We start from the raw sequence: 13,166 nt of genomic DNA, 5'->3' as shown, positions 1-13,166 counted from the left end.
TTTAACTTCATCCAGTCTTCATGGTCCAGAACTACATTCACCTCTGACAACGTGGTCAAAATCATCATGGCCCAGTTAATACTAAGACTCTGAGGATGTAAAGCTGCATTATGGTTTTCACACATTAATACTGACATATTTGAGACCTTTCCAAAGTAGCAAGTAGGAGGATGTTTGGGTTGTACATGAGGACTGGGTGTTTTCTGTAATTCCATCTATAAAGAGCATCACTGCAAAACAGTAATTAAAATGGCAACCACTGTCTAGTAGCTATCAACATATAAATATCACCTACATGTTTCAGCCTGGAGCTTCTGTCGGGTCAGAGCCAGGTTGTTTGATTCAAAGTTTGTTGGCATCTATCTGATCTTGGCTGCTATGATGTTTCCCTGTGGATGGTGCATGGTTTTGTGAATAAATCACAATAAGTTCAATTCCAAAATGTTCCATATACATCTTTCTTCTTGCACTGAAGTAAGGAAGCCCTTAACTCCTCATTACTAACTCTGTGTGTGGCACATGGCTTGTAATCACCTTGAAATGTTTAACCACCTGGATTTCACCTCACTAACACTGTGGGGTAGGGCATCAGATTGGGGTATAAAACAACTGGGACATAAATCATCATAAACCAGGCATTAAATTGGTATATAAATCAAAAATTATAGAAGTCAGATGGATGAGACCCATTAGATCATCCTGTTTGTTCTTTCCTCTGTTCTCACCCTAAGAATGCACGAGGCATCATTCTTGATTAGCCAAGAGACAGAAAAATGCCCATCTCTCCCCCTCTGTGTCTCTCCAGAGGGAGAGAAGGGAAACAGAGAGCTCTGTATGCATATTAATAAAGCTATATTTTGACTGGCTGAATGACTGGAAATGATTAGCAACGGTGTGTTTTACCTGTCAACATCTCCACGCTGCAACAGGCAAAGAGTCTCTAATACTCCTTTTGCAAAAAATCACTAGTAAGTCTGGAGAGTACTTTTGATTCTCCTGCACTCAGAACAGCTCCATAAATACCCTAAGACTCTTTTCGATGGTGAAGATAAAAATGCCATTTTTTTTTCCTATATAACAGTGGGGGACAAAGTGAAACACCACCTAAGCCAAGGTGAATCCAAGTGCCTGCACTTACAAATATAACAAAAAACAAAACCAAACAAAAAAAATACCAAAACCTATCAATATGAAGGCTGCTGAGTCAAGTGTGCCAAAGCCAGGAAACACAAGAACATGACCCTTTGAAAGGGTCAGTGTGAAAGGCGAGAACACATGCAACCCCTCTAGCAAAGAGCAGTCAGAGCAAAGATCAGTCAGCTGACAACAGCCCCTCCTCCCTCTCACACAAGCACTTTCCTCTACACCTACCCTAAAAGTCCTTGGTGCTGATAGGTCAATTAGCCTAAGAAACCTCTTCAAATGTGGTCCCTATCTGCATTTTCCTCATTCACTCCAACACAGTGTGAGTTGGGTGGCAACTTGAAGTTTCATTACAAAGTGTGGAGCACTTATAGTTGCAGTGAAAGTCAACGGCAGCTGTGCTCTGGAAATACTAAAGCCTATTTAATGACAAGTACTGTAAAATCCAAGTCATCAGTATCTCCATCTAGACCCAAAAATCCCAAACCAGTTATCTTTGATTGTCAGGCCTAGAATGGGAATTACAGCCCATCACAAGGTGTTACTAGATATTAATATAATTATCTTTACATGCCATGTTTCAGTACAATAAATGGAAGCATGACAAAGTTCATGAAGTGGTTAACTCTGTCATAGGATCAGCAGTTGTGTAACCTGCAATTAAAAAGGCCAGCAACCATACATTAAGCAATGAAAAAGAAACCAAACATTGAAGACATCATTGAATGGAAGCAGAATATCCCAAATGTATGGAACAAGGCAGGGGTATGTGATTACAGTTATTAAGGACTTGATAATGAGTGTGCTGAGAGGAGATAAATTAAGACCAAGTATGCAGCCTAAACTGTGTCATCTCCTAACTTTGCATGCTTCTGTTTGCAATCTTAAAAATGCTCATCAGATTAAGTGAACTTTAAAACAAACAACAAACTGCAAAACCAGAAATTCTAGTGTGGGGTTTCTTACTGATTCAGAATACTTGTCAGTGGTTTGTCAGCAGAATAATACTCTTTTGATTTACCTCTCAGCCCCATGTTACGTGAGCTGCAGGAAGAACCTGCTGGCTGAGAGAGCAGGATGAGACCTCCCCTCTGCAAGTGTTTCACAGTTGCATTAGCAGTAGATGCACAATAAGACTTCTTACTGCTCTTTCAACAGGGCTTTGGAGGGGATCCTTCCCGGTTTGTTCCCCACTTCACTCCAACACCAAAAACTTGGCCGTTTTTGCACCTTCCCTCCCAAATTGTTCCAGTCCACCACTCCAACCATTATCCCAGTTGCAATGCTCAGCAATCCCTTATCTTAACCTCTCCCAGCTCTCCAAGCACTAAGTTTTACCCCTTTACTTGTCCTCCTTTCCTCCCTGCCTACATCTTGGCCATGTTTTCTATTCAGGCACTCCTGTCACTTCAGGACTGGAGGGTCTATTGACCTTCTCCCTTACTCCTGCTCTGCTCTTCTGTCTCTAAGAAGCAAAATAAAGAGTAGCATGCAGTTGGGAAAGTTATTCATCAGTGTAGGTATTAAGGTCACAGCCATATTAGCAGATCTTAAGATGAAGCCTAGCAGAAGGCGATAAAATCCCTTACAGATTTCAAAATAGGTCTTAGGCTTTGATGCCAAAACAAAAAAAAAATATATATCTTAGCTGGAAATAGCAGGATAGGAAGAAAACCCTACAGCAGAGAGAGGGAAATGAGAAGGTCTGTCACTACCACCTGGTCATTAGCTATGGGAACAATGAGCACAGTGAAAATCCAACAACACTAGACCTCCAGGCATGTGAGCACCTGCTGCCTGCCTGACCTCCGGGATGGCTGCCCCGGCTGTTTTAGTAACCAATGCATTAAGGAATGACATCATGTCGTCAGCCAAATGGCACTGACCAGCAGGATGGTGCCATACTTCAGGGTGTACCTCCATCTGGGGGTCAAGGTAGCTAATTAAAAATGAAACAGCTTTTCCTTGTAGAGGAAGATAGGAATGGAAGGAGACCCAAGAGAGTACAGGAGAGAGCAGAAGAAAGGAGCAAGAAAAGTGGGATGCTGCCTATTTATTTCAAACACTGCTTTCAGTAATACCTAGGGGGGGAAAAAAAAATTCTCTGGGGTCAGCACTTAATACAGATACAACAATAAAATATTTATTGTTGCTTATAAAAGCAGACAGGGTCAAGCCCATGAGCCTACTGGTGTTACTAATGCATTGTCAAGCCATCAGCTAAGCTGCTGTGCAAATCTCAACATCTTGTTCCATGGAATGAGAAGGCTTGGGAAATCTCTAGAAATTACCAAGTACAGACACAGCAGTCTTTTTCAGAGTGTTAATTGTTGCCAACAATCTCCACAATTGGTGTTGGATATTTTTCCATCCACCTCACCAGTAGTTTTACTGGTTATAAGGAGTTATATGAGTGCTTTGTAGGTCTAAATGAGGCAGCCTTAATCTCCTGCAAAGTTTGGAGCATTAAGGCTGATAAAATCCACTCGCCTTTCAGCATAGATGCTGTATGAATTAAAATACTACCACTGGCTACATCCAGTAAAAATCCCTCATTTCCTCCAGTACCTTCTCCACTCAGAATGTGCCAGGCTATTACTTTTGACTTTGGAGTTCATTTTTTATGCAAATGGCTTTCAGACCATCACAAACACAGGATTATTGCAGCTTTTCAGCAGTGCAGATGAACGTTATCATTCCAATTAATACAAGGCATTATGACTGTTGTTCTGACAATGCAGCTCCCCATGCTGATGCTCTAAATTCAGAGCCCGTATCCTGGGGTTGGTCCTGCAGTAAAAACGCAGGGGCAGGTGACAGGCAAAGGAGATCCCACAGTGCCAGGCAAGAAGCATTTTCAGAAAGCCCAGGAAATTCCAAACACTCCTTAAGAAGCATCAGCTACCTGCTTATGAACTGGTTCTCTCTAAAGCAGTCTGGTGACACAGTTTCTAAGCTGTGCAGCAAAAGATCAGTTTCCATAGCAATTCCAGCCACTCTCTGCCCAGATGCAGCACTCTTCACATTCCTGGACACAAAACACAGCTGCTGTGGAAGACAGGCCCAGGTGGCAATGGAAGGCTGGAGAAGAGCAAATAGACAAATTCTCTCTTTCATTACCATGTGTAATCCGAAGTACAGAATCAGATTTGTGACATATAGGGAGGAAGAAAAAGAAACAGACTTAAAGACCCAACTATCTACCTCACGATAGGCTCTGTGAGTCAGCAAAACAAAAGCTTTTGGACAGAAGGAAGAATTTTTCATCTCTCTTCTGATGTGGAAGCTTTCATGCAAGCCAGTGGCAGGTCTGCCAAAGGCCCATGCAGCAATTGTCCCATTTTCAGCTACCAAGGCAGGAAAAAGGGAAGAGGGAGTGGTTCCACTTATTCTCCAAGAGAAAGAGATCTTACTCTTCAAGAAATCACATCAGCAGCTTGTTTTCAGTGCTTGTTTGCAGTACTTTAAAGCCACAATAATTTCTTCACCTGCCTTGGAGAGAAGGTGGCTCTGGAAAAGCCTCCTTTTAATCTTCCCTTGCCAAGACCACAGTGAGCAAGACTGCAGAGACACATGAGCATCTGCCCTGTGAGGCTCCAGGCAGGTCTGAGCCCACTGCAGGCTAATCCACAATCCTGTAGTACCTACACAGTTGTTCTTGTTGAAATAGTTCAAGGACACAAAGAAGACCCATGGCAAATACAAGTATCTTCAAAGGTAAAAATGAGAAAGGAAGCGTAAGGTCTAAACAAAAGCTAGAGGCAAAACCAAGACATAATCATGCTAGATTGGCTCTAAGAGTGTATGAAGACAATCTCTCCTCTTATCTGCATCTTCCTCCCTTTTCTGCACTATTTGGCTTCCTCAAAATAAGTTTCTAATCCTAACTCTCCCAGCAAGACAATGAAGTGTAGACGCAGTTGGCATAAGCATACTTAGAAATTCCTCTCTGCACCCATCTTCTATGCTGTGGTTACCCTTTTACACAAAACAGTTGATTCTTAAAGACTGCAGCACAAGATGAATATAGAGCCTGGGTTGTCTACAGTCTATGTAAAAAAACAAAAAACCAAACACACCCACACAAAACCAAACAGGAATGAAACAGAAATAACCTTACTACAATCCTTCCAATGATAAAAAAACTCAGCATCAACCCAACAGGTGCCTGTTGTGCTCTGAAGAGTAAGCCAGTAGACTAAATACTCCCTGGGCTTTGAGTGCCTTATCCTTCACAGTGACTTAGGGAACAGCACTGTTGGCTCCTGGATGATGTCAAACTGAATATAGCACATCACTGCCTTGGTGGTACTGCCATTTTCAAAGCAAACACAGCCTTTCACCTGCTTTGCCATAATATACCAGATAATGGTTTCATTAAAATTTTGGGACAAGAAAAAATTTAACATCGACATGGCCTCCTTTTTATGGTCAACTTTCTTAAAGTACAAGCATCCATCTTCAAGTGCTTATTCCATCACCTGAAAACGCCTCTTACCCTTCCCAAAGCCTGCACCATATTCTACAGCTCAAACTGCTGCCATGAGCACTTCCCTGTGTTTTGTGAACACATACCTATAGTATAATGAAAGTGAACTTACAAGAACAGCATAAATACATAGAACAATGCGTGAATAAATACAGAACTGCTCAGATTTTCTCCATTTTTTACTGCAATAATATACCTCCATTTCTAAGAGCATCAATGATGCTGCTACAGTTTTTCAGATGACAGAACCATGGATCAAGTTTTGTGCACAAGCCTAGGGCCAAAAAGTGACAGGGTAAATGCCTAATAGCAAATCAGTCATATTACACTGGCATGTTCCATAAAGAGACAGTTATTCATGCTCAAAGTTGTCGGACACATTTTCTTTTCCTCTTCCTTCCCCTCCCAGCTCATATAGATACTTGTTTTGTCTAATTAGATGAACATTTATCTCCTGACAGGCAAGAGCTAGCAATACTACAATCATCCTTCCCTCCATCCCTGTTTAACTAGAGATAGTTGAGAGGAAGTGATTGCAGAGAGGACAAGTCCTATTTCCCCGGCTCATGCTGCCATAGGCAATCAATTTGGAGCAAAGGTTCCATCTTGAAAATGTCAAACAGAATGAAAAAAGATAAAAATCAAAAATGGTAAAAGTCAGCTCCAACCATTCCTCTAGGACCAGCTGCTCTCCCGGGTTCTTCCAGCATAGCTGAGAGCACAGCTAGAGGAGTATCTGCTTTCTGTGCAGACTGGTGCCATGAGGTCCTCAGCCTCAAATTAGTTGTCCCTCACCCGCTCCTGCAATTCCAGAGAAACTGCTGGACCATCAGTCCTGCCTGCCAGTCTGAAAAAAGCAGTCTGTGGTGTACGGCTGGAGGCCTCTTCCCTCTGATTCCCTACCCAGTAAACATGCAAACCCACAGATTTCCTTCCCAGGAACAACAGTTTGCTACTCATACACTAGGGAAGGAAAATAATCACTACTGAAATACAAATATGGCAAAGGACAACAGTGGCTTCAGCCTGGTAGAGGCAATTTTTTTTTTTTTTTAGCAGGGTGACCAGACATCCTGGTTTCACTTTTCCAGTTCCTCTGAAATTCTCCAGGATGCCATTTTGCCCCAGTGTTTCATGGAAATACTTTTTTGCCTATCTCATCCTACAGATCTGAAAAATAATCCATGGCAAGAGAAGGAAGATCGCCAGTCCTCCAGCTCCTTTTGCAGTTTGTCACAACACTCACAGAAAGGAAAATTCTGAACGGGAAATTGCTCAGAGGAAAATAATGGCCAGGTTGACTTGGATGTATCAGGATAAGCAGTGGTGAAATGAAGTAGCTGTGACCTGGATTAAACTAGTCCAGGGGCATAGAACAGGGTCAGCTGCTAAAGCAGGGACTAAAATCACTGGGACTTTCTGAAGGGTCTACGTGTCTACTGCACTGCAAAGGGACAACATTCCCCTCAACCAAATCACAACTTGAAAAAATTGGTATTGCCCTAGTTTTTTAAAATAGGTTGCTGTTCCTACACAGGAACTAGTCACATAGAATCAGTTCACTCTTAAATGCAGTGACCTCCAGAACCTTCATTGGCTAACTCCATATATCAAGCACTCTCCACTTGCACATAACTGCTCTGGAGAAGCAAGAGCTTCAGCAAAATATTCCTCTTCTTCTCTGTCTTTAGATAAGTAGATTCAAACTTCAGCTCTATCTACACCTACCTACACTTATCTGAATCATGAACTGGCAAGAAAATTTGGGTCAGAAATATACAGGAACGCCCACAACATTTCATGTACCCTCCCCAGAGAGGACACAGGCAGCCTCACCCTGAGAGTGCCTCAGACCAAATCAGATACGTAAATGTGTGAGCACAGAGTGTCTAGACTGCCACTCTGGAGACTGACAAATGCCCTACTGAACACTCCCATCAGCTGCCAACACACCAGGCTTGGGAACTTGCTGATCCCACCAAGGGATGCACACACCGAGATGCACATGACCAGGTATATAAACCTTTACTTGAGCCATTGTTGAGATAAAGATTAATTTTAGATAATAATTCTTACATTAAACAGTGAGATTCCCAGTGGATGGTTGCAGAGAACAGTGGCAAAAACACACGTACACCAAAAAAAGCATAAACAAAGGCCCTCCCTACAGCCCCTATGAACCCTGACAGAAGATGTCTTGGGGGGGTTGCATTTTTTTTTGTCAACAGATGAGCAATGTTAACATAAAACTAACACCAGCAGAGAAGACATGTGGTAGAAGAAAACCTGAAGGGAACTGAACCACCTGATCTTCTGATTTTAGGGTCAAATGAGCCCAGAACGGTATTTTGCAATACCAGTCTTACAACCTTCTGACAGGCATGAGTTCAGTTATTCCTTTTCTTTGTCATGTCACAATCAAAATATGTATTTATCCACACAAACACAATTAAAAATAAAGTAAAATAAAAAATTGGCATTTAGCAAGACCTTCTAGAACATTCTTAATTCTTTACCAGATTTGACCAGGCAGGCCTACAAGCACCAATGAATCTCAAACCATGCCTGACCTCACCAATGCAGGAAATGAATTATAACATTGCACCTTCTCCTCCCCAGAGCTTAAAAGGACCCTTCCAAAGCAACAGCCACATTAGGCAGGAGTGAAACAGAGACTGAAAGCCCTGGGAACACCAAAGGTTGAGCACAGTTCTCAAACTGACACAGTCCGGACAGTGAAAGCTCACTACCACCTTTAGAGGTTTTCATCAGTCAGCATTTCCTTAACCCCTGCACCTTCAAGGAGTTGTTAACTGCTTCCACCAAAACAGAGTGCTCATGATGTTCATCAGCCCCCATGACTGTAGTAACAAAAGCAAGTTTCAGTGGCCTCTTTCCTTGTGAAATCCTACTTCTTGCATTTTATCAGTGAAAACGGTTTTCCATCTCCAAGATGAGAGCGAGACAAGATTTAAGGTCAGCCAATACATCCCAAGGCAATTCCATCCCTGTCAGATCTTGTTGCTTCAGCAAATGTTACGAGTTGGTGACCACTGGCTACAATTATCACTGAGTACTAAGCTCCCTCCCTGTGCCTTAAAGGGTGCAGCAATTCTCTCTCTAGATCTTCAAAGGAGAGTGTTGCCACCCAGCAGCTTCTGGCAGCAGGACATATTCTACAATAAAAGCCAGCAATGAATTCTCCTGGAAGCAGGAAATTCAGCAGCAGCATCGACTGCATGAGAATTCACTCACGTACAGAGCATTCTACTGAATTAAAAAATAGGGCATTGATTTTGTTATTCATTTTTGTATTTAACTCAATATTAATCCCTGCATACAAATGCCTTTTCCCTGCTGCCACTTTCTCATGCCTCAGCAGAATTCCTAGTCAGCAGCAGAAACAGAGATGTAGGTCCTGAGAACAAATCGATTTGTCTGCTACGAAGACAAACTGTATGTGAGATGAGGGCTCTGAGTGGGCCGTCAGTCAAAGCCTCTGCTCTCACTTATCAGTGAGCACCTCCCTCAGCCTGCGCGCGAGGGGAACGGAGGAGAAAGCCAGCAACACTTACGCAAGGCGTGCCACTCATCCTGGCGGATTGTCTTGGTGATGTTGTAGGTAAGGTTCTTGGGAATGGTCGCTGAGGAGTAGTGGTACTTGATGTACGAGCACCGCTCAATTGCTCCTGGGAAAGGCAAAATGCAGAAGAGAAAGTGCTGTTAAGTGAATGCAATGTGCCCTCCCAGTTGTAGACCAGATGGGTTTGACAACCAAAAACAAAGCTTAGGAGCAAAGCAATCGCTACCATCGGCCCACTGTGACAACCAGAGCTATCTGTGGCCCATGAGAAGCTTATCTGTAGGGTAAGCTGACTACCTGTATCGTAAGTTGGATGTGATCTTCCCCACATTCCAGGAACCTCCCAGTCTGGCCCTATAGTAGCTGGCAGAGTGTCAACTTTCACCATCAGATATCTATTGGGCAAATTACCCCTTCTTTCATGTCTTTTCTCTGAAACATGAGTGAGCAGCAGCAATACAGTTACTGTGTAGAAACTGTAAATTCATGTCTTAGCTTATTGTACAGTCATGGGTCTCAGTGCCCATACTCCAGGAGATAGACAGAGCAAACATCTTTCCTTAAGCAATAAAAAACAACGCAGAAAAAATAATACATATAGATAGTAAACAATTTGCCTGACCCCTTTCCACCCCACAGCAGGATACATGACAATATGTCTCTTGACAATATGACACCCAGACACTTTCATAAAAGGTTCAGAAACAGAAGTTATTGGCATGTCTGAACAATGAGCCTCAGATGGCAACATGAATGGCTGAAATGGGCAATTTTTTTCTCCTGCAGTCAGGATTTCATCTATGTTCCATGGGAAAAAGCATCACATGCTGCTTCTGTTACCTTTTGGTCACATCATCACATTCTCCTTTTACAGAAACTTTCCTTCCTGTACAATAATCACACCTCCAGGCCCTGATCTCCTGGCACCTCTCTGCGTAGTGAGTGTCCTTAGAGGAATGGGTCTGGTGTAGTCTGATGCTTTCCATGATTTACAGCCAGCCAAATTTCACGTATGATCAGAAACCACAAGATAGTGTCACTGTTCTTGTACTGATGAAAGCCAGTCAGGTTTCCTGCATTCCTTTTGCCAGCATTCTCAGCTATCATTGGCTTTATTAGACCTTCTCACTACGCAGTCAGACTCAAAGCTCATGAAAGCCATTTTTCTATTAATATTATGGTATTTTGGGTCAGGCCTTTGATAACTAAATAGGTATCCCTAATGTGGTTGGCCACTGTTGGTTGCTAGCTACCACTGGTCAGAGAAGCAGCTATGCTGGAAATGCTTTTATGTATTAAAAATACATTAAGACAAGCACTCAATAGAATAAATTAAATGAAGCAATGAATTATATAAATAATAAAGAGCACTATACACAAAGAGGCAGGTAGAGAACACTTACTGTCAGCCTGAACCGAAAAGGCAGACCCATTAGCCTTATATTGACAGTTCCATGGGGTAAAATATGCTTTTATACCACCAGAAACTCAGGTTTCTACTTCAGGTTGTAAGATAGTACTTGGCATAAACTTAGATAATAGTCCATGAGTTCACAGCATGAATAAGAAAACCCATGAAACAAATTATTAGTTACATCAGAGCCTACCAGCATCTTCCAAAGTTAGTGCAATATAAACATTTGAGGTCCTCATTGTTTGCTTCTCTTAAGCATTCTTCACATTCTGCCTTTGACAGCAATTAGATTAGACAAAGCCAAATATTATAGGGGAAAAAGGCAAAATATTTACATATGTATCCGCCTGCCCTGACAGCGTGATGGGCTTCTGTGTGAGTCTGCACCATCTGGGCACCAAATGTACGCCCAGAATTAAAGTTTCAAACTAAGAATAGTATTTAAAAAAAAGATAGCTAGTGTGCAAAGAGCTTTAAAAAAAAATCCCCAAATCACAACCTTGCCTTCTTATAGGTTTTTGTATCATGTTTTGTTCAGTTGCTTTCCTGGACCAGAAGCATCAGCAAGAAAATGAAAAGTGCTCATTTTTCAGAAAATAATCTCTAAGTTATCAGATACCTGCCCAGACAAGAGATTTATATAGAATAACAGAAATAGACACAGAGCCAAGATTCAAAATAAAAGCTTACAGAAGGAAGGAAGAAAAAATCCTGTTCCATTTGCTATAATTTCTAAAAGTAATCAGCAGAAACAGCTCCTCTGAAACCAAAGAGGCTAATTTCTAGCAAGGTCCATCAGACTTAATTCTGCAAATACTGTTAGGAGTAATGCAGTGAGCTGTTCAATAGCTTTTACCAAAGCCTAAAGCAGAAAGATATCACGGTCTGAATTCAGGTCATCGCTTGACCGTATCTTTAATTTTGGGCTTATGCTTACTTCCCCATGGTGTTAATGAGACTTAAGTACATCTAAAAAGACCTTCAGGAGCGCTGTCAACGAGGGTGGGCAAACAGGGCACTTGGTGTTGCAGTTCACAAAGGCTGTGCAGGAAAGGCACTGAAGCCCTGCCAGCTCCACCAGGGAGCAATGGTGTCCACCCAGCAGAAAACCATGGCAAAAGCAGGCAATACCTTACTGGGAAACTCAAGCTCTTCATGATCCAAAATGACAGTGTTTGGGATTGCTCTGCATTTAAACATGAACCATTTATTTAAACCCACTCTCACAAGTGTAGGAGAGTGACTATGCTGAGTCAATGCAGCTATATCAGCATATATATCTAACTAGAGGTGAGAATTAGCTTTTGAAACTTAGAAAAAGGCTTTCATTTGCCTGGATCTGCCAATAAAAATAATAAGAAGGGTGAGTTTATGGGCAGTGATAATTTCATACTTCTGATGTTTTCCTACTTGTCCCACTGAGAAGAGAACAAGGCTCAAGACACCTGAACATCCAGTTCCTGGAAGCCCCTGGGAGAGCAGAAGCAGTGAGTACAGCACAGATCAGAATGACTGCTCTCTTGGAAAGTCTTCCCAGAAAAATGCTATGAAATCCTTACCCTTCAGGAGAATTAATAGCTATGCTTACTGCAGTCTTTGAGATAGGAAGCAAAGCAAACTTTCCCTTCCATATCCTTACTAGGGTAACTGCAATTTATGGAGCACCTCCAGCCTTCAGCACTAACTCAGGAAGACCAAATGCAACTGCAGCTGAGCTCTGCACTTTGCTGAAATAACTGGGAACAGTATTTATAGAGCAAACCAGTGAGTGGGTTTTTTCACATATGCAGCTGCCATAGCAAGAGTTATAGGTGGCCACAAGAAACACAAAACCACCACAAAGCTGCTCTACTGATAGATGCAGTATATTCCAGGTTTCTCTGACCAAAGGGAAATATTTGCTGAAAATCCTAAGGAAAAGTAGCTGACATCTTCCAATAGAGTGCTAAGAAAAGGATCAGCAGGAAGATGCAACTAGAACCAGGCAGAGCAAACCTCTGCCATACTATCATCACATAAGCACAGATGCTCGGGGGATTCAGTAGCTGTTAACTGTGGCTGGCAACCCCCTGTTCCTGCAAAGGACAGATTACAAACAAAATAAAGATAAGGATAACTAGAGATAGCTTCAGCCTGAGTAGCTAAGCATTCACAGCATCAAACATGCCACTCCTCTTACTGATCCACTTACTTTCTCAGTTCCCTTCCCATATCTGTTGATCACCGGTCCATACTACCATCTGATTGTTACATAATATTTCCTCTTCTCTCCATTGCAAGGAAAATCTTTAACCTGTGCTATAGCGGAAATATCACCGGAAAACATTGATTTTTTTTGTATTCAATTTTCAAACTAGGGACATCCTGATGTTAGTTCAACTGCAAAGGAAACTCAGCTCCCACTGCATTACTAGGACTGTAAACACTATCCTGGGTAGAGGTCTCAAACTTTTGGGTAATGCAGAGGGTGACTGAACCATTATCCCACTCTAAACTGAAGAGGGTTGAGAGTTTACATTACTTGTGTCCATACTCTA

The 13,166-nt window shown here is 42.1% G+C and overlaps 1 protein-coding gene across 2 annotated transcripts in view; it reads right to left on the bottom strand.

The window, feature by feature from the left end:
* The window catches only part of TMEM178B (transmembrane protein 178B), a 231,383-nt gene that overhangs the window by 160,977 nt on the left and 57,240 nt on the right, over positions 1-13,166 (bottom strand). For both annotated transcript variants that reach the window (XM_027680558.1, XM_027680560.1), the window contains one exon: positions 9,208-9,321. In XM_027680558.1, the coding sequence (XP_027536359.1) occupies positions 9,208-9,321 (114 nt within the window). The remainder of the gene's footprint in view (positions 1-9,207; positions 9,322-13,166) is intronic.

Source organism: Neopelma chrysocephalum, unplaced genomic scaffold (assembly GCF_003984885.1).
Source record: "Neopelma chrysocephalum unplaced genomic scaffold, ASM398488v2 Primary Assembly neopelma1_59, whole genome shotgun sequence".
Lineage (NCBI taxonomy): Eukaryota > Metazoa > Chordata > Aves > Passeriformes > Pipridae > Neopelma > Neopelma chrysocephalum.
This window is presented reverse-complemented; position numbering and strand designations above follow the sequence as displayed.